Source organism: Scatophagus argus, chromosome 19 (genome assembly GCF_020382885.2).
Source record: "Scatophagus argus isolate fScaArg1 chromosome 19, fScaArg1.pri, whole genome shotgun sequence".
NCBI lineage: Eukaryota > Metazoa > Chordata > Actinopteri > Scatophagidae > Scatophagus > Scatophagus argus.
The window spans coordinates 19776927-19802643 of NC_058511.1; the positions used below are offsets into that span (position 1 = coordinate 19776927).

Here is a 25717-nt window from a genome sequence, read left to right on the forward strand (position 1 = left end):
ATGCATCATAAATATGGTCTATTATATAACATAGCACCAGACTACAAGTATTAATAATTGAAAGATGAAAGATGAACATGAAAGTGACATATTTTGTAATTGGAGGGAACTCACTCCAACGAAATTCGTGCTCTGCATTTAACCCACCCAAGTGTCGTGCACACACACACAGCAAACCCGGGGCAGTGGGCAACCGCGTGCAGCGCCCGGGGAGCAGTGGGGGTTAGGTACCTTGCTCAAGGGTACCTCAGCCATGGACACCGGGACGGGGAATCGAACCAGCGATCCACCGGGTCCGACACCCTAACCGCTGATCCACGACTGCCCCCTCTTTAATAATTAATTAAAATTAAGTCTAACTCAGAACATTTTCTTTATTCTAAAATGCGGTCTTTTAATGATGCTTATCATCTGTCATGTACAAAGATGATGGGTAGCTGTTATTTTAGCTTCGTGATTGTCCTTAGTGGGTGCCGTATGACTCAGTGGTCTTTAAAGTTGGTTTTGTGCTCTAAGGTTGCCGCATCAGTCTGCACTGAGCTAATGACAAATCAATAGTCTGCTCTGCCACATCCCATTACTCACTTTCCCTCTTAATGATTTGGCCTCACAGGACTCACCCAGTACTGGTCCAGGGAGAGACATCCGTTGGGAAGACCAGTCTGATCCGCTGGCTGGCTGCAGCCACAGGGAACCAGTGTGTGAGGATCAACAACCACGAGCACACAGACATCCAGGAGTACATAGGCTGCTATTCATCAGACGACAGGGGCAAGCTGGTCTTCAAAGAGGGTATGAGCAGTCTTGCTAACTTGGAAAGAATAAGGTTCACCTTTAATCGGCCATAATACAAATCTCTTTGTCTAGGTGAGATTTAAATAAAATCCTGACAATATCAACAACTAGAAAAGGCATGAAGCTGAAAAATAGATTGTAAAATAATGCACATGTATGACTACATATGCTACAGTTATACAAATATAACTACCACGTTATAACCATGTTCTAATGTTGTTTCACTTTGTATTGTCACCAAATCCCAAAGCCAATCCAGCAATGAAAATATCTAACAAGTACTACGTTTACCAAAACCTGACATATCTTCTTTCTTTGTGCCACAAAGCTCCATTGTTGACCAAAAACTCATTAAAAACTTGTCTTTGAGTCATGTTGTTGTGCTGCGCAGGCCCATAGTATTTTTAAATACAGTTTAGCAATCCAAAGATAGACATGGTATGTTTTTTTTTTTTGATTGTTTTTTTTTTTTGAAGACAAATAGCAATTATAAAAATAAAGAAAAAATACAAAAAAGCAGGGTGGTGCAGTTAGCGCTGTCACCTCATAGCAAGAGGGTTCCAGGTTCGAATCCCGGTCTGGGCCCTTCTATGTGGAGTTTGCATGTTCTCCCTGTGCCTGCGTGGGTTTTCTCTGGGTACTCCGGTTTCCTCCCACAATACCAAAAACATATTTTCCACCAGTTTCTCCAAGGCAGAGCAGTGAAACAGAGAAAGCTGTTATGTAGAGAAACTCATGAAGAAATTCATGGTGAAATTCACAAAATTTATTAAATTCTCAGGGGGTGGAAGTCAGACAGCTCGGACTTAACCACTTCAATATTTGTGTGACATGTTCCTTCATTACCATGAACACACAGTGTGTTTTATTTTGACTCAGTCCTAAATGTTGATTACTTTGCTGATTTAGTCCCCAACAAATGCACTCTTTTCAATTGTTTGAGCAACATTTATTAAAAAAAAAAAGGGTGACCAGCTGAAGAAGAAGGAACCTTTTTATGCCTTTGTACTGGTGATGACTGGTCAAATGCATTGTGTGTTTGGGTTGTCCATCTGCCTGCCCAGTTTTTATGAATGAGATATCACAGGAACTCTTTGAGTTCACTTAACGCAAACTCTCCCAAGGTGTTCATCTCACATATTCCTCTGTGAGGCTGAACTTGTGTGTGAAACATCCACGTTTTGTAATCTGTTTACTGCCTTTTTTTTTTTTATTTGCTGCTATTTGATGCCTTGTAGTTACCACAAGCTCGTTGGTTTTGTTGATGTTGAGCTTGAGGTGATAGTTGTTGCACCATGTCACAAAGCCCCCTAACCCCTTGTGTGCTGAGGCATACAACCCCCAGCTGGTAATTCTTGTTTGATATTAAATATATACAGTATAAACATAGATTTAATCTTGGAAGGTCTTGGAAGAGAAATTACATTTCTGTCTTATTCAAAACATTCCAAACCTGATAAAGGGTAACCTAATTCTGGATGCGAAGACACACAAAGTATCCCTCTCAAGACACCTACCACCTGCTTCACACTGTAGTAGTATTTCCCCAGTCGACCCCTGGCTACCTCTGAACTCTTTCACCCTGCCCCCGCCCAGATTAATATGTTGTTTACTTGACTATGTGCTCCAGGAGTTCTGATTGATGCCATGAGAAAGGGCTACTGGATCATCCTAGATGAGCTGAACCTCGCCCCAACTGACGTCCTGGAGGCTCTCAACAGACTACTCGATGACAACAGGGAGCTCTTTGTAGCCGAGACACAGGAAGTCATCAAGGCTCACCCCAGATTCATGCTGTTTGCGACTCAGAATCCACCTGGTCTCTACGGTGGTAGAAAGGTATACAGTTTATCTGGTCTGAGAGGGTTTTGTGTTATGGCATGGTTACTGTGTGGTTACATTCAGAGTCATTTTGGTCAAGCATCTGGGGTCAGGTCAAGCTAGCTTGATAACTATAGCCCAGAATGCCATGAGATTTGATTGTTCACAGTATTGGGTTTATTTCCAAGTAGGCTTTCACATACCAGGAATTTCCCTTAATGTTTTAGTAAATAGAAAATATAAAGAAAGATTAAAACTAAGTACTGCAAGTCAAGGTACATAAATAAATCTGCATGTCAATTTTGATCATCAACTTTGTGAGGACTAAATTCTCCAATAAAAATATCAGTAAAGAGGCATGGATCACAGTCAGTTTTGGGACAAAAGTTAATGATGCAAATATGCCTCTTGAATAAACTGTAAACTACCTGCTGTACTACTGTTAACACCAAACTCATACAACCATGTCTTTATGGACTTTGCTTTGTGCACTGGGGCACAGTCATGCTGGAACAGAAAAGGGCCTTCAACAAACTGTTGCCACAAAGTTGGAAGCATAGCATTGTCCAAAATGTCTTGGTATGCTGAAGTATAAACTAAATATGAAGTATTAACAGTTTGAGTAATCTTTATTAACTTATCTCCAGGTGCTCTCCAGGGCTTTCCGGAACCGCTTTGTGGAGCTGCACTTCGATGAACTGCCCAGTGGTGAGCTGGAGACCATCCTCCACCAGAGGTGCAGCCTGCCTCCATCCTACTGCACCAAGCTGGTCAAGGTCATGCAAGACCTTCAGGTAACTGTACACTCTTATATGTTATTATACAGTAGTACTGTCTATCTAACCTATGTATACCTTGGGTAATCCAAACTGCATTTGTGAAATGTGTTTTCCCCCTCCAGTCCTTGCGCAGGGGATCCTCTGTGTTTGCAGGGAAACATGGATTCATCACTCTCAGAGATCTGTTCCGCTGGGCAGACCGCTACAGGCTGGAGGAGCAGGCGGAGACCTCTCAGGACTGGCTACAGCATTTGGCTGATGATGGTGAGACCTCAGACGTTTTGGTTTTTTTTAAATTGGCAACCAGCACCTGTGGCCCCTTGAAATTTTAGATAAAACTGTTGTCTTCTTTATTAGGGTACATGCTGCTGGCAGGACGTGTGAGGAAGCCAGAGGAAGAGGCCATCATCCTGTCCATCCTAGAGAAGCACTTCAAGAGAACAGTTAACCCTGACAACCTGTTCTCTCAGAAACAGGTCATCAGCCAGTTTAGTAAGTGTCACATAGGACTTCTTCTAGCAAGCAGAAAACTACACATATATTCTTTTCTTGTCCAATGTTGAAACCTATATATTTTTGAAGTAAAGAACCTTTTGAGTTGAAGAAACCAAAACTCATGCCTGTCAACAGAACAAATTTTGGATATGGATAAGTTAACCTTTGCAATTACACAGAAAAACAGAACAAGACTCACCTTGGAGATAGACAATGTATAATGACCTATTATTTTAATTTAGCCAGATCCGAATAGTAACCAAGTATTCCTTTCCCATCCTGAATCACTATTCCCCCTCTCGTACTACCTCTTTCCTTTTTATCTCTTCTCTCCCTCTAAACTGAAAATGTCCAATGGACTTTGAAGTAAAGAATTAAAGTAAATTAAAGTTGATGAAGGATACGTTGCTATAAAGTACTAAAATGAAATAAAAAAAAAAACATATCTCCCTTGCTCAGTTCAGTACTATTCAGGATTTTGCCAGTACAGTCTTATCGGGTCTGGTATTAATATGAGCACATGGTTACTAATGTTAGCTGATGTGAACAAACTTGAGATTAGGTATATTAGCAAGTCAGTTCACTTTTTGTATGAATCTTTACTACTGCTGTTCCACCATGCTTTATTTTTTTTGTCACAGAATATTTCTATAGTTTTATCATAAAGGTAAAACAAAAAGTTGACACACCTGGAATTTTGTTATATTGATTGAGCCAATATTTAACAGAAGTACACATAACTAACATTAAATCACACTGTCAGTGAGCTTTTACTGTCCTATTTTTAGTCAAGCTCTTTCAAAAAGCTTATTTGACTTTGCATTGTTATACACAAACAATGAATATATTTTTCTCCAAATGACACCCAATGGTAGTGTTTTCCAGCTTGTTAAGCCTGCAAATGGAAGACTGCCTGTTATGCTTCTTTTCGGTGGAGAGGACCCTATAGACTTACAATATTATACAGTTGTACTATTCAGCTGGAAACTGAAAGGACAGAAGGGAGCCATTAAACTTGTTTGCTGAACACAGTATCATGTTGCCCTGATACTCTGATTGGCAGGCCCATTCATTGACAGCATCGCTGGAGTCCCAGAGGAGTTTCGCCACGTGGTCTGGACACAAGGCATGAGGAGGCTGGCTGTCTTGGTAGGACGGGCGCTTCGATTTGGCGAATCTGTCCTGCTTGTTGGAGACACTGGGTAAGATTCAAATGTCGCTGCCAGGCCCTGCAAGTCCAACATTTTCATCAGCTGAGCCTGATGAGAATGAAATCAAAGTTCCTTGACAGAAAGTTGATATACAGTTTGTATAGCTTACTGGACAAATTCATTAAATATTCCACTATATCCTCTTTATATCCTGTTTGTGCCAGATTGTCCTTTCTGCATTAATGTACCAAGTTTAAAGAACTGAATGAGTGTCTAAGCTGAGTGTTTTACCTGTTAACTCCCTGGTTATTTTAGTCATGCTAATCTGTTTTTTCTGTTTCCTCACCAGATGTGGAAAGACAACAATCTGCCAGCTGTTTGCTGCTTTGGCTGGACAGAAGTTTTTCTCAGTTAACTGTCACCTACACATGGAGACGTCTGACTTCCTGGGAGGCCTGCGACCCGTCAGACACACACATCAGGTACTGACAAGTTGGTGATGGTGTAGGCAAAGGGAAAAAGTCAGAGGAATCTAACTTTAAGGCATTTTTAACTTGGCAGAAGCTGACATTAACCCCTCTGATTACCATGATTAAGCCTGAATAGAGCCACTAAGAAAATCAACCCTATAAAGCTATAACTAAACTGTAACTGAAAGGAGATTCTGAGTATATGATATTTGATCCTGTCCTTACTGTGTATGTGTGTGTGTGTGTGTGTGTGTGTGTGTAGACTGATGGTGAGGACAGCAGGCTGTTTCAGTGGAATGACGGCCCCTTGGTGCTGGCCATGAAGGAGGGTGGTGTGTTTCTCATGGATGAGATCTCCCTAGCAGACGACTCAGTCCTGGAGAGACTCAATAGGTAGACACACTTTTTGGAACATCCACAGAGATTTTTAAACCTTTTTTTAATCACCAAGCAGCATGAGAGTATAGGATATCTCCACAATCAAGCCACAATAACACAGTGGTCCATCTGTCCTGATTAGAAAAAAATCCTGATTAAAGAATCTTACATAAAAAGAATTAAAACAATTAAAAAAAAAATTCTCATAAAAGAAACAAATTCTATGCAAGTTGTTTTAGAGTGCAATCAAATGCTCAGATGTTTCTAAGATAGAACAACTTCAAGTTTTAGTTTCTGCAGAGATGTATAAAAACATATAATAGAGACTGTTATGTCGACATGGCTTGAACTGAAGACGAGCCATATGTATATAAGAATGCATCATCTGCATAAAAATGGATATTATAAGTCTGTGTGTAATAGTGGAGTAATAGTAATAGGAGTATTATTGTATAATTATAATTATATTATGAGTGCCCAACCTCGTTTTACGCCAAGTGAGGCTGGTGTGAGCCCGCCAGCACAGAGTGGCTGTGTTTAGCTTGTCTGATCCTTATCAAGCTTTTAGTGCCCCTCTTGACTTGTATATACCTCACTTGTGATTTTATAGTGCTACAAAGTGCACTTTTATTACACTTGTGACATTTCATATGGCACATTTTGTATTTTGTGCTACTGTTAGTTTTAGGGCAAAAACATCTGTTATGAGCATATTCAGCGGGTAAATAATAGACTAACCGCAGCCTGTGACCATGTGTTGTGTTTGTTGTCAGTGTTCTAGAGACGGAGAAGTCCCTTGTATTGGCAGAGAAGGGTAGCGGGGACAATGATGATGTGGAGCTTATCAGAGCAGCTGCAGGTTTCCGTCTGGTTGCCACCATGAACCCTGGAGGAGACTTTGGCAAGAAGGAGGTAGAGAAAAAAAAGAATTTTCCTACTTTGTTGTCAGTGGAGCTTTGGATGAAGTTAGCAGCAGCAGCAGAAAAGTAAAGTGGCTGATACAATGCTCGTAAGACTCTGAAGTCCAACATCCTGACTTTTTAAAGACTGTTTTGTACTTTCTTGTAATTGATTCTACTGAATTTTACTATTGGATGCCTAAATGTGATTTAAGAATAAACAAACAGAACTGTTTGTAGGTGGTCTGACTTTTGTGATTGTCTGTTTTTTGCACAGCTCTCTCCTGCCCTCAGGAACCGTTTTACAGAGATCTGGTGTCCTCAGAGCAACAGCCGCAGTGACCTGGTTCAGATTATCCAACACAACCTGCGCTCAGGCCTCTCTCTTGATGGTAAGTTAGCTTGGGGCCGAGTACGCTAATGGTGGTTTTACTACTAGTTATTCAGTTACATGTCCTGATTACAACTTAAGAAACAGCTCACAAGCTAACATTTGTGAATTGTTTCATATTATACATTAAATATTTCAGAAATCTTCAAATATTTCGTTGATTGCTGGCATCACCATCAGAAAAGTTCCATTGTTGTCCCTTATGTGAACATTCGCAAACCTGGTAGCTTTGCCTGATTGCTGTCGCCTTTCCCATCTAAGGTTTTACTGGTCTGGAAACTCTAAAACACAGAAAAAAAAAACATTTTTAGACATTTAGACATTAGACATCATTTAGACAATTGTTGTCTTGTTGGCTGCACACTGAGAGGTCATGGCAAGCAAGGTTGAAGCTGATTGAACTTGAACTACAAAGTGCAAAGCAGTTCCTGCACTAAAATGTGTGGAGTGTCTTGTTAACTACATCATGATTCATCAATCACTGCAGACCATATAAAAATATTAAAATGAATTATAATTAATAAAAATAAAATTGCCAAACTTGCCAATTAAATAAATACAAAAAACAATAACCTAATGCAGAATGTGTTTTTGACATCTTTCTTTGATCTCATACACAGGGGGTGATATTGCAGAGCTGATGCTCGATTTCATCGAGTGGCTTACGCGTCAGGACTTCGGCCGACGCTGCATCCTAAGTGTCAGAGACATCCTGTCCTGGGTCAACTTCCTTAACACTGTGTGTGAGAGGGATGAGGATGGCTTCATGACCATGGGAGCCCTGGAAGATGAGGAAGAAGCAGAGTGGGACCTCAGACTGGACACTGTTACCGCCTTCATTCACGCTGCATGTCTGGTCTACGTAGACGGCATTGGCTCTGGTAAGCCAAGCGCATACTTTTAGTTCCACTGAGAATTTGTCCCTCAAGTGAGAGTGAGTGTTTAAGAACTGTGATCTGAGACGTCTTTTTCTTGCAGGAACCACAGTGTCCTGTGCAGACAATGCCCGTCTGGCACGACAACTCTGCTTGGAATTCCTGCGACAGCGGTTGAGCAAGATGACCAAGCTGGATCAGGAGATGCTGGACGCCCTGAGAGTCTATGACAGTAGCCTGCTGCGGGAACCCCAGTGGGGAGAAGATTTCTTTGGCATTGATCCCTTCTACATCGCCTTGGGTATTGACTTCAATACGTTCCTAACTCGTTTTAAAGATGCTGTGTTCCTATTACTGGCGTTGTCGTGTGGGCTCAGAGAATTGTTCAGAAAAAAATCTCTCTAAGTCCAGTAGAATCATCAGCAGGAGACAGGATTCTGAGCAGCAAGGTCTTTAATGTTGACAAAAAAGGAGAGCAGTTCACAATGCACTCTGAGTACACATAAAGGGCTCTGAATAAAATGGCTGGAGGCTTCACCTTATATACTTTAGGATTTGGACCTTTCCACGCCTGTTGTCCATCCCTTTACCATCTTTATTTTTACACCATTCGGTCATCTTTTACCCTGTTTTGGTTAGGGACATTCCAAAGGCTTCACTTTGATTTATCTTGCACCTGCTTGTCTATCCCTTGGCTGTTTCAGGGATTTTCCACTTTATTTTTTAATTTCTTCTTAAACACAGATTACACCAATATTTCTCTTCCCCAGGCCTGTTTCCAGTTTTAGCCTAAGTTATTGCTGGCATCAGACACCATTATTTCCAGGCCTCTTTGTACAAATGTTTTTTTAAATAATTTTTATGTTTTATTCAAGATTACAATAAGATATTCTTTTCAGGCTTTCAGAGATTACATACACAGTGTTTCTACTACTATTCACTACTATAACAGTGTTTCACCACAATAACAGTGTTTCACAAACTTTACTTTCCGTAGCTCACAGGCCCTTAAACAGTTGTACCTTTTTAATACAGCTGTATCTTGCTTTTCTTTCAATCATAATCAGAACATAACATGACTACTTCATGCTATCATAAGGCATTGCATTCTATATCTTTAGCTCATCACAACTTACTTAGAAATTATACCACAGTGTGTATGTCCCACACCTGCCATTTTTTCAATTGTTAGTATATTGTTACAATACTCAATGCTCTATCCCCGCTCTCTCTCTCGTTTTCTCTCTCTCTCTCTCTCTCTCTCGCTCTCCCCCTGGGGTCTGCTCTGAGGTTTCTGCCTTTAAAAAGAACGAAAAAATTAAATTTAAGAGTTTCATCTAGACCTGCTCTAATTGGAAAGTGTCGTGGGACAACTGCTGTTGTGATTTGGCCCTATATAAATAAATTGAATTGCATTGAACTGAATTATAACATGGGATAATAAAGCCCTGGTCATTCTGTATTTCCTTATTAATATTTACCTTGAGTTGAATTTCTCTTCTTGTGCTTGAATCATCAATGGCTCATTACTTGTCCACCCAGGTCCCCAGACCGAGAGCCGTAACCTTCAAGACTACGCCATTGCAGCAGGTACCACAGCGATGAATGCCCAGAGACTTCTGCGGGCGCTGAAGCTGCAGAGACCTGTGCTACTGGAGGGCTCACCTGGTGTAGGAAAAACCAGCTTGGTGGCGGCACTGGCAAAAGCTTCTGGGAACCACCTGGTCAGAATCAACCTGTCAGAGCAAACGGTAAGCCTTTATATGAATGCTCTTCATTGTGCTTCTGACTGAACTTCATACAATATAATGCTGTGATGTTGATGATGTGCACTTCTTGGCAGGATGTCACTGATTTGTTTGGGACAGATCTCCCTGTGGAGGGAGGGAAAGGAGGAGAGTTTGCATGGCGCGATGGCCCTCTTTTAACTGCCTTGAAGGCAGGCCACTGGGTTGTCCTGGATGAGGTAATGTTCAGACATTATTAGCACACCAGTTTATATGTCCTGTTTTTTTTTTTTGGCAAACCTTCTTAAATAATTATCTGAAGATGATGATATAATCTGTGATATTAAATTGACTCATTCTCATCCTCATTCTGCCAGCTGAACCTGGCCTCTCAGTCAGTGTTGGAAGGTCTGAACGCCTGCTTTGATCACAGAGCAGAGATCTACATTCCTGAACTGGGCATGAGCTTCCAGATTCAGCACGAGAAGACCAAAATCTTTGGCTGCCAGAACCCCTTCACTCAGGGTGGTGGGCGTAAGGGACTGCCCAAATCGTTCCTCAACAGATTCACTCAGGTAAGGCATAAAAAAGCTGCAGACAAAACATCACAGACAGTTAGTCATGAATTAGTCATAAATTTATAGATTTATAAAGATTTACCTGTCACACTTTGCCTTTAGAAATGTGACAGATCACAGGCTTTTTGAATATTTCTGAATAATATTTTCTTCAAAATCTTACTGAGCCTTAATTGAACTCATAGATTGTGTTGTTTATAGTTTTTCACATGTACCATTGCTACTTTTACCCATCTCTGAACAGCTGGGCTCACAAAATGCCTAAGTTTTCCCCTTCAGTATGACACTTAAGACTTAATCTTTCTTTAGTGGAGGCACTTGCTTAAGGGAGCGCAGAATCAGTTTAGAAAATTATATTACTTAAAGAAAAACATGAAGGTATTTTCTGCATTGAAAGAGATTTTAGAGTGGTAAAATTCTACAGTTTCGTAGTACATTATAGAAGATGATAGGAAAACCAAACTACCAAGCCAAACAAAAATGATTTATTTAATCATTGTGTCTCCAAGTCAAGGAATGTTTTTCTTGTGATGCAGTCATTTCCTTAAATAGCTGACATAAACTCAATCATGTTGAAATAAAGATAGAATAGACTCAGAGGTACACTAGATAAGCAAAAATAGACAGGGCTGTTTACCAGGGGTTGGTTATGCCCTTTACTTCTGGTTTAAGGAAAATCTTAATGCTTCAGCATACCAAGACATGTTGGACAATATGGGAAGGCCCTTTTCTATTCCAGCATGACTGTGCCTCAGTACACAAAGCAAAGCTCCATAAAGACATGGTTGGATGAGTTTGGTGTGGAAGAACTTGACTGGTCCACACAGAACCCTGACCTCAACCCCATCCAACACCTTTGGGGATGAAATGTTAGGATGAACTGGAACAGAGATTGTAGGCCAGTCCTTTTCGTCCAAAATCAGTGTGTGACCTCACAAATGCTCTACTGCATGAATGGGCACAAATTCCCACGGAAACACTCCAAAATCTTGTGGAAAGCCTTCCCAGGGGAGTGGTAGCTGTTACGGCTACAAAGCTGTCAATGTATTTAGAATGTGATGTCATTAATGTCCCTGTTGGTGTAGTTGTCAGGTGTCCCAGTACTTTTGTTTAGTCCTCCCAGAAGAGTGGAAGCTGTTCTAGTGGCAAAAAGGGGACTAAATCCATAATAATGTCTGTGTATTTAGAATGTGGCATAGATTCAGATATCCCAGTACTTTTATCTACTGTATATAGTGTACCTTTTGTCATTACTTTGGTTGTTAAGGTCTTTTGTGCAATAGTTTAACTAACTTTAAGGGATTCCTCAAGTATAAGAGAAAGATGAGGAGGAAGCCTAGAAGATTTAAGTGCACTTGTTCAGGAAGCCTTAACTTAGACTCAAATGAAAATCTCTGTGCAGCCAGCTGCAGAATCTTATCGCGTGATTTGTCTAGATTCTTTTTCATCCCTGTTCTTAAAATGTGACTTCTCCCCTTGTGTTCTCAGGTTTTTGTGGACCAGCTAACGAACAAAGACATGGAGTTCATAGGACACTCCGTTTTCCCCAACATTGACAAGGAAATCATTGCTAAAATGGTGGAGTTCAGCAACAAGGTAGGCTTCTTTTCACTTACTGTTGTATGACTTTGACTGTCTGCTGATGTAGAAGCTGACTCTGATACAGTTTGTTATCAAGTGTAACAACAGACAGCTTTTCACATGTTTAAAGCTCATAGTGGGTCTGAAGAATGTTGTTTTGTCTTGAACAGCTTGTCGTGGAGGTGGGTATAGAGCGCCGGTGGGGTCAGAGAGGGAGCCCTTGGGAGTTCAACCTGCGTGACATGTTCCGGTGGTGTCAGCTCATGCAGGATGACCAATCACCAGGATTTTTCAATCCAGGCCAGCATGTAGCCTTGGTGTATGCTGACAGGATGAGACTGGAGGCTGACAAGGCTCAGGTACACTGTTTAAGCAACTTTCTTGTATTTGAGGTTCCTCAAGAAACTTAATCAGCACATCAATTGATTAAATCTAAATTAAATATTAAACTTTTAATTAACAGGTCATGTAATGTTTGTATTTTTTTTATGTTCAGTTTATTATGGTGTTACTGTGACGTGTGTACACGTGTGTGTGTGTGTGTGTGTGTATATGTTGGTAAAGTGATTTCTGAGAAGTTATGTGGAATGACTCTAAGTGACCTACAAAAAATACTTTGTACCTCACCATTTGTGACGAGCTACAGGTTTCTACAGGAGACCTCTGTCTGAAAGTCGATCTTTAATTTGTGGTGTCCCACAGGAGAGTGATGACTTTATGGTTTCTTAAAAGAATGACAACAATCTTACTCAGATTTTATGCACATGATGGTGTTTTCTCTATGCTGTGACAGTCTTCCTGAATTTCGAAAACAAAATCTTAACGTGTCACAATATGTTGGATCACAACCCCTATATCTTGATATGTATCATCTTGCCAGATTCTTACACAGCCATAATTATTTAAGATGTTTTTAGAAAGTGTGGTATTTAAGAAGTTTTTGGTTAGAACAACTGTGACTGCTGGACAATTTTTTGTTTTGAGTTGTCTTAACAATTCAGCCTGTTTGAAGATCTGGAAAGCCTCAAAGCTTCTCAGATACCACCTCCATCAGGTTGTAGTAACTCATGCCAACCAAACAAGAGCTAATATTGCTACATTGTGCTTGATGAGGTTTTAAACTTGGGTATTTTTTCCTTTAAGAATAATCTTTGGTTATTTGCATATTAAAAATAATGTCCGTGGTCTAATATTATTATTTATTTTATGTTATTCTCATTAGTGGACTTAAAAAAAGGAAAGCCTTTTGGTGTTCTGCATGACATTGTGACATTGACAGTGTTTGTGCACATCTTGGGTGTATTTAATTCTCTCACTTGTCTGCATTCAGTGGCTGCCCTTCATTTTCTTAGTGTTGTTACAGAACTGTTTGGAAAGTGTTTTTGTTAACTTAACTACATAAGATATACTGTGCGGTCACCGAACCCCCTCCTCCCACACAGGTGCTGTCCGTGTTCAGGAAGGTGTTTGGCGAGGACTATGAGCCGTACAGTGGCTCTAGAGAATTCCACATCACTCCTCTCAATCTGCAGGTTTGTCAAACTAACAGCATCTTATCCTACTTTTCAGCAGGAAATGTTTTCATTTGCATTGATGAAGTTAACAAGTTCTTCTCCCATGGATTGGCCCCATAGGTGGGCTTCTCTGTCCTGCAGCGCAGCGGAGGAGCTCCTGTGGCCCTGGACCCTCCACTGTCCATCACACATCAGGCACTGCGGCCCCTGGAATCCCTGATGAAGTGTGTGGAGAAGGGCTGGATGACAATACTGGTTGGCCCCACAGCCAGTGGAAAAACCAGCCTGGTGAGACTGCTAGCTCTACTGACAGGACACCGCCTTAGGGTCATGGCCATGAACAGCGCCATGGACACCACAGAGCTGCTGGGGGGTTTTGAACAGGTAACCAGGAACTCAGGTTTTTAGTTCGCAAAGAGTCTTCTTTTGTCCACAAACAGAGGACCACATCATTCTGCGCTCTTTCCGTCATTGCAGGTGGATATCATGCGGCCATGGCAACAGGTGCTGGAGAGTGTGGACTACATAGTTGCCATGGTCATAAGGCGGGGACTGATGTCACTGGATGTTGGCATCCAGGATACAGAGTTCCTGCTGCAGACTTGGGGTCTGTTCTGCCACTGGCTGAAGGAGGAAGGACTGCAAAGAACTGGGGGAACCGTCAACTCTGAGGCACTGAACAAGCTAGAGGTCATCATCCTCCTCCTGCAGAAACTCAACACCAAACTCAAAGTGTTCACTGGTAATGGCCAAGCACTGTCTGATAACTGAACACTACCTGATACAAAAGGAAATTCTTTTTTCCTTCCTTGAATCTGTGTTTTTCCACTGCTCTAACATGTTTGTGTTTTTTTTTCACCAGACATGTCCAAACTGCAGATGGATTTCACTCTTCTGAAGGAGCGTCTGGCTCAGCTGGAAGATGGCTGGACAAACGGAGGCTTTGAGTGGTTGGACGGTATGCTAGTCCAGGCCCTGCAGGCTGGGGACTGGCTGCTCATGGACAATGTTAATTTCTGCAGGTGAGGAAAGGTGCAGTGATCTATGTGCATTTGTGTGCTTGTTGATCTATTCGCAATATGGGATTTGGGAAAAAAAATTGCCGGGCTCACTAAGGCATCAAAGAGCTGTGTCCGAGAGCTATACAGACACGTACCTCTTGGAAACATTTAGAGATGCGCTTAAAACAGTGAACTTATTGAAATGAAAAAAATACTCTTAGACATTGATATCCAAGGTATGGGAAAGTATCCAATTTTGGTTTTGGCCATTGAAATTGAATCTTGTTAGACATATTTGCAGAACCTGTAAAGAAATTACTGTCCTGCCACTGTTAAAGAAAGAATTTTGAAATGTCAAGTTATCGGAGCCGGGCAGCTATGGCTCAGGTGGTAGAGCGGGTCATTCGCTTAACAGTTCGAACCCCTGGCTCCTCCAGTCTGCATGTCAAAGTGCCCGTGAGCTTGAGGTGTCCTGAACCAGCTGCGCCATCAGTGTGTGAATGGGTGAATGCGACAGTAGTGTAAAAGTGCTTTGCATGGTCACAACGATTAGAAAGGCGCTATATAAGTACAGTCCTTTAACAGTCCATTTATATGAAGAGAAATCTCAGGACATTCACAAGTGAAGCAAAACCTTACCAAAGAAAAGCACACAGAAATTGCACTGATCTTGTGTTATGTGCTTAGTGCCTCCGTCCTGGACCGCCTCAATGCTCTGCTGGAGCCCGGTGGATCTCTCACCATCAACGAACGAGGCGTCATAGATGGGAAGACTCCCAAAATCACCCCACATCCTAACTTCAGGTAGTACAGGTAGCAAAATGTGCGCTTGTTCCCTTTTTTTGTGAAGAGGGTCATGCTCGGCTGATGTGTGTGGCTGTGCAGGTTGTTCCTGACCATGGACCCACTACATGGTGAGCTCTCAAGAGCCATGAGGAACCGAGGGGTGGAGATATACATCCCAGGGGAACATGAGGGAGTCTGCTGGGACACTCTGGACCTGAAGACCTTACTTCACACCGCAGGGGTGACTGGGGACTGTGTTTGTGACCTGTTGATTGAAATACATAAAAGCATCAAATCTGCCATCTGGGGTAAGCAATGAATGATGACCACAAATAGATATGCTGTCAGTCAGTCATTCAGTCAGGAAAGATAATTAAGTGAATGACTTCCTTCAGAGTCCCCTGCCTCATCAGTGGCCTCCCTCCTCCATGCTGCCACCCTGCTGTCCTGCCAGCTGCAGAGAGGCGTAGATTTACCCAGCGCCCTGCAGCATGCCTGTGGAGAGGCCTACTCATTATGCCAACGCACCACCGTCTGCCAAAAGGTATCAACACCATCTTATCAATCAAAATCAGAGAATCTTCTATGTTCCTATTCACTGTTCTTGTGGAGTCACAGCTGAGTCATCCACCATTCAATTTTTTTCCCCAGGTCTCAGTCAAAAATTAATGGTGTTTATCCAACTTGTACAAAGTTCTGCCACCTGGATCTTAACAAAGGCTAGGAAAAAATACATTCTCCTCCTCCTTATGTAAGATCCTGTTGATAAGTACAAACTGAACATTTTATAGTAGGCCTCACAGTGATATTTTCAGCCCATATGAGACACAGCACAGCCTGAAATCCTCAGGCAGAGCTCCCTGTATGCACTATATTACCATGAGGCCTTTTCAGTCTGGGCTCAGCTGTGGATCTCCTCGCATCTTCAGCCAAATCCGTAGCATCTTTTAAATCATTTCTTAAAACTGTCTTTTACCAGAACAAAGACAGACGACCACACACTCTCACACTCACACCTAGGGGCAATGTAGAGTAGCTAATTAACCTAATGTGCATGTTTTTGGGATTGTGGGAGGAAGCCGGAGTACCCGGAGAAAACCCACGCAGGCACAGGGAGAACATGCAAACTCCACATAGAAGGGCCCAGACCGGGATTCGAACCTGGAACCCTCTTGCTATGGACGACAGTGCTAACCACTGCACCGCTGCCCAAATGCTAAAAATAGAAATGATGATAGAAATGATCCCCGTGACCCTGACCGATAAATGGTATAGAAAATGGATGGATAGAAATGCTAAAAAAAAATAACACCTTATCATAATAACCTGAACATTGCTGTAGATGGCCATTGCTTCCACAGCATTAATTCTGATGTTTGTGACATTTCTTCTAGCATAAAGACATTTAGAGAGCACATTCATGCTAGCTGGCTAAAGAATAACCTTTGATGTATTATTATCCCTGTAGCAAGCCCAGCAGGTGATTGAGCAGCACTTGGCCATCCTGGACACAGAGGACTGGGGCAGCGGTCTGCTCTGTGCTGGAGTCTGGCCCGATGGCTTCCCTTCTGCCCTCCTCTCCACCGAGGACTCCTGCTTCGCCACCGTCCTTCGAGATGGACAAGTCCTCTCATTTTGCTTGAACACCCTCAGTCTGCAGGGCAAGCGGTAAGAATGGTGAAAATACAGTTACACGTTCACATCACAGTCTATTTGAATTTATCTAGGTAAGACCTACCTAATATTGATATTAAAGGAAATAAAGTTGTACCTGAAGTTGAAATGCTAAAAGCACCTGAAGTGACAGTTGAACCAACACTACTGAAAATGTAATGCAATTCTTTGGGGGAACTAAGCACCATCAAAATGCATCCTCTAAAAGTGCTTGTTATGCCTCTGTGCTGGCAATAGCCGTGGCTAGAGACATTAGTATTTTAGTTTTCTGTCCATCCATATGTCCATCCATCTTATTCTTGTAAATAAATAAAGAGTAGGCAATGCTGTAACTGTAGTCACTAAAAGCGAGTGGACTCTGACAGTTCAAGTGAACGAACTGAGAACAGTTGAAATGCCAATTAAAAAAAGGCAATAAATTCTAATACTTTAAGTAGGCATTACAGCAACTGTGTTGTCACAGGAATCGTCCGTTGAGTCTGAGTGACCTGCAGAGGGCGTTGCAGAGCAGTGGTGTCCATGAAGGCCTGGTGTTCTCTGGAGGAGTGGTAGATCTGTCAGAACGAGATGCTCTGAGGCTGGTCCCCACAGCGGTGAGACTGCTCACAGAGAGAGCCTCCCACGGAGACTGGATCCTCCGCAGCAGTTGGCTCTCACACCTGGGGAAGAGCTACAAACACGCCCCTGGTGTGTGACTGTGCACACACATACACACACACAGCACCGCAAACACACAGTGTCTACGTGTTTTACAGTTTTTATAATAATCATACTATCATAGGTAAATGAAATAGGATTTTCCCTTAGTCATGATTGTCCAGCTCTACTCATTACTTTGGATCTGAAAACTGTGTGCTTGTTGACTCTTCTAGATCCAGCTCTGGTCCAGGTAGAAGCAGGAAACAGGGCTCTGAAGGCTGTGTTTGGTAGCAAACTTGCTGCCAAGGGCAAGTCACTAGCAGAGTTGCTCCAGCCTCACAGCACTGGTAAATTGTCTTGTTCTTGTGTAAATACTGCATCTCTCTCTCTCTCTCTCTCTCTCTCTCTCTCTCTCTCTCTCTTTTTTTGTCGAGATAGATAGATAAATAGATAGATAGATATGATGTCTACTGCTACCTTTATTCTCAGAAAAGCAACTTCCCTACTTGCACAAGCTGCACATCACAGTTCTCTCTCTCTCTAGTTTTATTGTTTTCCCGCAAAATATCATAATATTCTAATATTAATATTAAACAATATGCTGTTTCTCTTTTCTTTTTTTTTTTTTTTTCAATACGCAATATGGCGTTCATGACATGACTAAACCATGACAGAGCAAAAATGAGTTAGATGCAAATCACGGCTGTGTAAAATAGTTAAGGCTGCTAAATATTTTCTTATGCTGTAGATGTTCACTTTCATCATGTCATCATCATAATTATCACAGAACAGTTTAAGATAATACTTTTTTCTATGTTTCATGGTGAAGCTGCTGATGATTTCAGACTTTTCACTTGCGTTACCTACTACAGCTACCATCTGTGCAAAGCATTAACCGCTGCTTGTTGTGTCGCCAGATGAATACAGAATTCTGGTGGACATGCGATGGAACAAGCAATACCTGGATATTTTAGCTAACAAGTGCAACTTTGAGGATGAGGAAAGATACATGGAGTTTCTGGAGGCACTGAACGCAGTCGCCAACAGGTACAGTAGGGGGTTGCCAGTCTTCTTTATCCTGCCAAAGATTGCTGCAGTAGAACATGTAAGCATAGGTACTTTTGCAAGCGAAAGTCTCACAAATCGAGTGCAAAACACAACTGAATGTCAAAGATTTGGAAATGTAATGACTGCTGTTGTTGTAAAACATCTGAAAATTGCAATACAATTATCAAATTATCTTCTTGAACAGATGGAAATCTTAAAAACTCTGACATTTTTTTTCTTTTCCATGCTTAGCGAGCTTTAATCTGCTGGAACCTGTAAAGATGTTTTAAAATAATCGTTTGCTTGTGTGTTTGTAAGGATTGTTCTGATGATGGACAGAGAGGAACGATCTGTCATCTGCTCCTGTGCTATCAACCTGTGTCCTCAGAACTGTGCCCTGAGAATAGCCACAGCCTTCAGCAAAGGTATGCACAGCACACTTTGGCCAGTTATGAACACACACAGTAACACTCCGAAATACAGTTGAGTTACAGTTGCAAATCAAATCATGCACCCACTGACCTACTCAGCATTCAGCATGGTGTGTGACTCAGAGCATGTGTCTTCCTCCCCTCACAGGGACTGTGGATATTGGTCACCTGCCCCACCCGGTCCTGATGCACCTGCGGACCTTCTTTGACCTGTGGGACTCCTTCACCCTGCAGGCTGTGCTGAGTGGACAGCCCTACATCTCAGACCACATCATGTTTGAGGTCAGAACTCACTCACTTCATCATTCTGTCATGCACAGACTATTTTCTTTCCTGTGTTGTCTACATCTACTGCTGCTATGGCTACTACTACCGCGGCTAATGCTGCTACCACCGTTTCTGCTGTAACCACTGCTCCTGTTAGTGCTTTTAATACTATTATCACTCCTAGTAATACTGCTATGCTACTAGTATTGTTAGCTGCTAGTGTTAAAGTCAATTCTGTTATTGCCAGTATTACTTCCACTATTACTGCTGCTGCCACTGTTACTGCTACTGCTTTAAATGCTGCCAATAGCCGCTGCTGCTATTACTGCTACCACTTGTAATCCTGCTGCTGCTACTGATAGCAGCTGCTGCTCTTATCACTGCTACTTTTGCTATTGCTACTGTCACTATTGCTGCCAGTACTACTTTACCACTACCACTGCTACTAAAACAGCAATGCTAATAAAATCTATATGTTTGGTACTGCTTCTTCAGTTGCTACATGGACTGTAATACCTCCTCTGCTTCTACTCCGAAATCATGAAGTCCTCCGAGGCGTACAGGTTGAATAGAAAACCCGAAATTCGCCCTGCCTTTTTTTCCTCCTAACTCATGGCACTGTCTTGTGTGTTTAGATCCTCCAGCTGCTGCAGTGGCTCGATCGTTTCTGGGACGTTTGCAGCACGTTGCCGGCTGACTCTCAAGGCATTTCTGTGCTGTCTCTGCACTGGCAGTGGGTGCAGAAACACCTGATTCTCCGACTGCCCCAGCTGCTGCTGGGAGACGACGCCTCATTGGAGTAAGTGCATTTCTCCACACAACAAAATATGACAGTTTTCATTTTGCCAATTTATATGTACTTATTTACAGATAATTAGAGATAGAGATACTATAAGATTGCAACAGACTTTGTTTCTTTATTTTACATATTACAAATATGTCACATGAGAACTTTATTTTTCAGTATCTGCAGTTAATACATTTCCGCTTGCTAACATTTCTGACTGCTTTACTCCAGAGGTCAGCAGGAGCTGCAGGCAGTCTCAGCAGCCATCCAGACTGTTCTGTCCACTCCAGTGTCTGTGGCCACAGCTCTGAAAGGCATTCAGAAAACCCTGGGGAAAGCGCTGCCATTCAAGGTCTGGGCACACCTCATCAGCTGCTACTACTTTATTGTCAGACAAAGTATTTTCAACATCAGTTGTTGTTTTTGCTGTCCTTCTTATGGCCTTTCCTATTTTGTCTAGCTTAATAATGTCTGTCATCTACAAGGTTATCTGAATCACTTCACAAATCATATTTGTCTTTTTCATCAGCTGGAGTCAGTTGCTGAGTGTGCGTCTCGACTCAGGCTCCTGAGCAAAGCCTTGGATGTGAGCGATATCAGGCTGGATGGTACCGCAGCTTCTTGGAGGCAGGAACTGGTACGACTTCAAGGTGCTGGACTTGGGCTGGATATCAAAGAGAGTCTTCTGGAAGCCTTTGGCCTTGTTCTGCTGGCAAACAACCAGCTGGATCCACAGACATCTGGTGAGAAAGATTTTTGACCTGTGTCCCAGTCTTGTTGTGATTCAACATCTTAAGCCCTATTGCTGTTTAAACTCATAAATCATCATTATATAATGTGTCCTGTTTAGCACCTTCATATTGTGGGGTGTAATGGACATGGCAGTCTGTATGGGACACTCAGTCAGTATGAATGAATATGTGAATGTCTTGCTATATTTTCACATCAGGAGTGCTGGAGAGGTTGGTGTTGAGTGTGGAGCAGCAGCAGCGTCAGATGGCCTCCAGGGGGCTCCTGGAGAACTGCGTCCAGTCTGAGGGTGAGGAGCCAGGAGACGGAGTCCACCTGTCCAGAGAAGAGCTGCAGCAGCTCAGCCGCAGAGCCCAACTCTGGCCCCTGATGGAGGAACTGGCTGTACTCAACCAGCTGCGACTCAGTACTGACCTGCTGCACTTGGCTCTCTCTCCTGGGTAAGACTCTTCCTCAGTAAAACAAAAAAAATATATTATGGAAATATATTATGGGGGCTAGTTTTTAAACAGCTGATTGACTGTTTAGTGAAATCTTCCTGTTGATTTGCAGCGATCAGGAAGCTGAGGAAAGCTTACGGCGAGAACTCTCCAGACATCTGCGCTACTGCCTCCAGTCCACACCGATGAACATCAGCCAGCTCCAGCCACTGTGGTTCCTGCTCAGCAGTGACAGAGTCAGTAAAAGTTTCAGTGACCCCCCCCCTCCACTTAAAAATATGTTTTGCTTTTTGTTCCATCAGGTGGATGTTGGCCTTCACTGTGCAGAACGGTGCTGAGACTGTAGTTCAGTATAGAAATTACATAAGTGTGATGTGCAAATTTGAACCTTCCACACACGACTTTTCGTGTCAAGCAGTTCAAGGAACACTTGCATATTAAGAGATTGTTGATTTTTTTTCGATCAGGGGGAACGAGATATCATTCTAAGAATGGGGTAATTTAACTTTTGGGTTATTAAAGTTAAAGTTATTATTTAGAGGAGATTATTTTTATATGTCTTTAGGTTTGGTGGAGGGAATCTTTAAATTAGATCTAAAGGATCTTAAAAAACATGACCAGATGAGAAAAATCAGAGACCAAATCAATAACAAAATAAAGAGGCTGTTTGATGCAAATTGCCCAAACAACTGATACAGTGCCAATTTAGAATATTCAGATTTGTTTAGAACTCTACTTGTGTTCTTTGGGAATATGAGAGTTATTCAAACATCATCTGCTCCATAACAGTGAATTGTATTATGCTGTTAATAACTCCCATATTAATTTATATGTCATTTATATGTGGATTTTATATGTCATGGGTTCCTCTCCCAATGTCGGTGTGAAATCACTGCGGGATAGTTGTCTGAACTAGAGCGTGCTTTTATTATCCTCAGACAAGGACCTGGGGGTGGTTAACCTCGGTAGGTTGCAGTTTATAAACGCAGGAATCTGGAATAGATAGTACTGTTTCCTTCTCTCGCTGTGTTGCAGTTGAAGGTCAAGGCAAACCTTGGATTTATATGTAGAAATTGTTCCTCACTTACATCTGCTGCCAAATGCATGATTGTTCAAATGAAATCCCTGAAAGACTATTTTAAAAGAGAAACAATTATTCAAGGTTACAAACAAAAACAAATGCTATTCATGAATCTTCTCGTACAGCCGGCTGAGGAGCTGCAGTTTGTGTGGTGTGGGCTGCTGTCAGAGGCTCTTGCTGCCCTGTGGCGCAGCAGTGTCACCTCAGACCCCAACCTCTGGCTGAAATGGGACCCACTGAAACCTGAGAGCCAGCCAGCTCCGAAGCTGCACCATGAAGCAGAAAACATGGTACAGTCATTTAACATCTCCTGATGATGCCTCTGTGTTTAACCCAAACCTGATCTGATGCATGTCCATGTTGTTTTCAGGGACCGGCCCTGCTGAGTAAAGCAGTGTGGTCACGTTGCATGCTGGGAGTGCTCAGCAACTGTGAGACTGGAGGTCAATGGCATCCATCCGGCACGGCCCTTCTCTCTATGTCCCATGTTACCTTGGGGGAGTGGAAAGAGAGGATCCAGCAGCTGCAGGATGTGTCTGCTGTGTTATGGGACAATATGGCCATCCCCACACTGGCTGAGTTTAGGTAAATAGAAATGTTAAAAATGATCTCCATAAGTATTCATCATTCACAGGCTTACTAATCTCTCCCATACCTCCTCAGGGGCACAGACTTCAGGCTTCAGGGCGCTGTCCTGCGTCGGCAGCTTCAGAGCATGGCTGATCTGCTGCCTCCCAGCCTGCAGGAGGGCTACATGGAGAGCTGTGAGAGCCTGGTGGAGGACCCTGACCCTCTGATAGCTGCCCAGGAGATCCAGACTGTCTTCAGAGACTTCCTGCCTCCCAATCTGCTCCCCGATGGCCTGGTGGAAGCTTGCATCACCTGCCTGCAGCAGTACGTCCAAAGCAAAGTCCAAGGCTCCAACCAGCTGGCCCGCTCTGGAGTGTTCTGGGTCACCATGGGCCTGCTGCAGATTAAAGTGTGGACACCACAGACCATCTTTGACCCAGCTGTAAAGAGGGCATACAAACTCAACTACGCTCAGCAGGAGGTCAGCAAACTGGCTGTTTCTGGTTTTCCACCCCATCTTATCACATAAAAACGATGAAATGTTTCTTCAGAACTTTATGTGATACAGAGAAGAAGATGGTTAAGGCCAGAAGTACATGTCCCTCTGTGTCTGTTGCAGCTGGCTCTTCTGCAGGAGGAGTGGAGAGGACGCAGCCTGTCGTCCCAGTTGATGACTGGAGCAGAACTGGAAGAGAGCAGCACAACTGATGGCTTCCAGCACCCTCGAATCAGGTGAGAACCAGCTGCAAGTTTTCATGTGATATTTCAACTGAAAATTCAACTCAAAAATGAGCAGAAAGCAGCAGAAAAGTGCTGTGTAAAAAGAAAGGTTCATGCGTCATGCTTGCTCCAGGGTGTGTGTCTAAGTTTGTCTCACGTCAGTGGTGAACGTAGTAGTCTCTCTGTTATCGCCCAAAGATTAGCACCCATGTGAGCTATTGCTGATGCAGTCATGCACTTATTATATACAAAGTTTAGTCTTAATGTAATTTTGTGAGTGAATTATAGAAATATTCACCCCCTTTGCAGTTAGCTGTAGAGAAGAGGCTGTAAATATATTTGTTTCTGCTGTAAATTAGTTCATTTTAATATGAGGCTTTATGAGAGTTGAGTCATTTTGGGAGCCAGCCTCAAGTGGACAGTTGAGGAATTGCAGTTTTTTGGCACTATGGTTCTGACTTCATTTCCCACCTTTGGAAGGTGCTGCTTGGTGATGATCAGCGACCAGAACAAACAGGACCAGCAAACAGTAGCTAAACGCTATGAGCACCAGTGTTTTCAACTAGCTACCTTGTGACAGCTAACTTTAATGAGCTAACTTTTCGCTTGCTCACTAACGTGACCTCAGCAGCCTTTTACACGCATGTTGCCAGTTTTGATATTATCATGGAGGAATGATTATAACAGTGAAAAAGCTGAACCAGACCTGTAACTGTTTGCACCTGACTTGTTGTAGATACCTGTGGATCCGTATGCAGCAGGTGAAGGATCAGATAGCTGAGCTCTCCAGGAAGCAAGCCTGTCGCCCCCGTGAGCCGCAGTATGGTCGACTCTTCCAGGAGCTGCAGCACTATCTCTGCAGCATCGGCCAGGCGTCTGCAGTGGAAGACCTCCTGTCCCACTTACTGAAGGCCGTGCAGAGCCCCCCCACCTCCAAGTCTAGGTCTGCAGTCCAGAGCTTGCTGAAGGAGGAGGCTGTGTGGCAAAACTCCCAGCAGCAATTCTGCCAGAGGCTGCTGGAGGATTACCCTCTGTACCCTGATGTGGTTGCACCTGTTCGAGCGGGCATCCTCCAGCTTCGACACGGCATGAGACTTGTGGCCTCCCAGGTGGCCGCCTCGCTCACACCTGTGCCTGGTTTGCCCAGGTTGGTGTCCTGTCTGCTGGCCTTTCCCTCCCTGTCCCACAGCTTGCCGTCCTACCTGGCCCGGGCTGACTTCCTCTGCTCCAGGGCTTGCCTGGATGTTCTGCGTTGCCTGGTGAAGCTTCTTCCCCAGCAGCAGGATGCCAAGCATGTGGTTCCGCAGTCCTCCACCCTGCTCCTGAATGCACTACTGTATGTGCAGTGCCACACCCTGTCCACCGGAGAGTTTAGCCTCGAGACGCGCAGCCTCTTCAGACACATCTGCCAGGTCAGAGCTTCAGTTAAAATTGACATCCGTTGATTTGCAGTTGAAGTTTTGTCCTAATTTTCAACCTAAATACATGCTGTTGCTTTGCTGACTGTAACATGATGTTCCTCAGGCTCTGGTGAACGAATGGGATGAGCAGGAGAGACGGAAGAGAGAGCGAGAGCAGCTGGAGGCCAGTTTGTACCGCAGCCGCAGTCGACTGCACGGCTCAGGACTGACAGAGGACGAACAGGAAGAGAGAGATTTCAGATGTCGCTTCCCTCAGTTCAACCAGGTATTGTTATAGCTGTTAAGATAAGATCACAGTGCGTCTAGTTGAGTCCATCCTTCTGTCTCCTCATGATAACCAAATTAGCTTTGGTAAGCAGACACTGTTCAGATCCCGGTAAAGCTTCAGCTGTTCAAATCATAATAATTAGCTAAAATGTTATATCTCAGAAACAGTTTGTTTGATTTTGATTAAAGATGCATCCTTGCAGAAAGGACTCATTATCCCATTAGATTCCGAGAGGCCTCTTATACTTTTTTTTTGTTTTTCAATGCAGATTCTGTTTTTAAAGTTCTCTTTGCAATTATTTGCCCACTGGGGCTGTTCATTGTAAACCTGCAATACTCGGTAATGCTAACGTTGGAAATTTTGTCAATGAAAGCTCACAGG

The 25717-nt window shown here is 43.0% G+C and overlaps 1 protein-coding gene across 2 annotated transcripts in view; it reads left to right on the forward strand.

Moving 5' to 3' along the window:
* mdn1 (midasin AAA ATPase 1) overlaps positions 1–25717 on the forward strand; it is a 62830-nt gene that overhangs the window by 18248 nt on the left and 18865 nt on the right. For both annotated transcript variants that reach the window (XM_046372388.1, XM_046372389.1), the window contains exons 24-64: positions 614–792; positions 2426–2634; positions 3264–3410; positions 3518–3659; positions 3753–3887; positions 4954–5092; positions 5391–5523; positions 5774–5904; positions 6663–6801; positions 7066–7180; positions 7800–8060; positions 8158–8355; positions 9597–9805; positions 9898–10020; positions 10159–10356; positions 11848–11955; positions 12111–12299; positions 13383–13472; positions 13575–13838; positions 13932–14196; positions 14317–14476; positions 15143–15259; positions 15341–15549; positions 15637–15785; positions 16710–16909; positions 17379–17602; positions 17788–17901; positions 18472–18601; positions 18920–19026; positions 19181–19314; positions 19935–20098; positions 20318–20438; positions 20616–20829; positions 21036–21276; positions 21389–21512; positions 22483–22647; positions 22728–22942; positions 23021–23408; positions 23547–23659; positions 24384–25059; positions 25172–25333. In XM_046372388.1, coding sequence (XP_046228344.1) covers positions 614–792; positions 2426–2634; positions 3264–3410; positions 3518–3659; positions 3753–3887; positions 4954–5092; positions 5391–5523; positions 5774–5904; positions 6663–6801; positions 7066–7180; positions 7800–8060; positions 8158–8355; positions 9597–9805; positions 9898–10020; positions 10159–10356; positions 11848–11955; positions 12111–12299; positions 13383–13472; positions 13575–13838; positions 13932–14196; positions 14317–14476; positions 15143–15259; positions 15341–15549; positions 15637–15785; positions 16710–16909; positions 17379–17602; positions 17788–17901; positions 18472–18601; positions 18920–19026; positions 19181–19314; positions 19935–20098; positions 20318–20438; positions 20616–20829; positions 21036–21276; positions 21389–21512; positions 22483–22647; positions 22728–22942; positions 23021–23408; positions 23547–23659; positions 24384–25059; positions 25172–25333 — 7501 coding nt within the window. The remainder of the gene's footprint in view (positions 1–613; positions 793–2425; positions 2635–3263; positions 3411–3517; positions 3660–3752; positions 3888–4953; positions 5093–5390; positions 5524–5773; positions 5905–6662; positions 6802–7065; positions 7181–7799; positions 8061–8157; positions 8356–9596; positions 9806–9897; positions 10021–10158; positions 10357–11847; positions 11956–12110; positions 12300–13382; positions 13473–13574; positions 13839–13931; positions 14197–14316; positions 14477–15142; positions 15260–15340; positions 15550–15636; positions 15786–16709; positions 16910–17378; positions 17603–17787; positions 17902–18471; positions 18602–18919; positions 19027–19180; positions 19315–19934; positions 20099–20317; positions 20439–20615; positions 20830–21035; positions 21277–21388; positions 21513–22482; positions 22648–22727; positions 22943–23020; positions 23409–23546; positions 23660–24383; positions 25060–25171; positions 25334–25717) is intronic.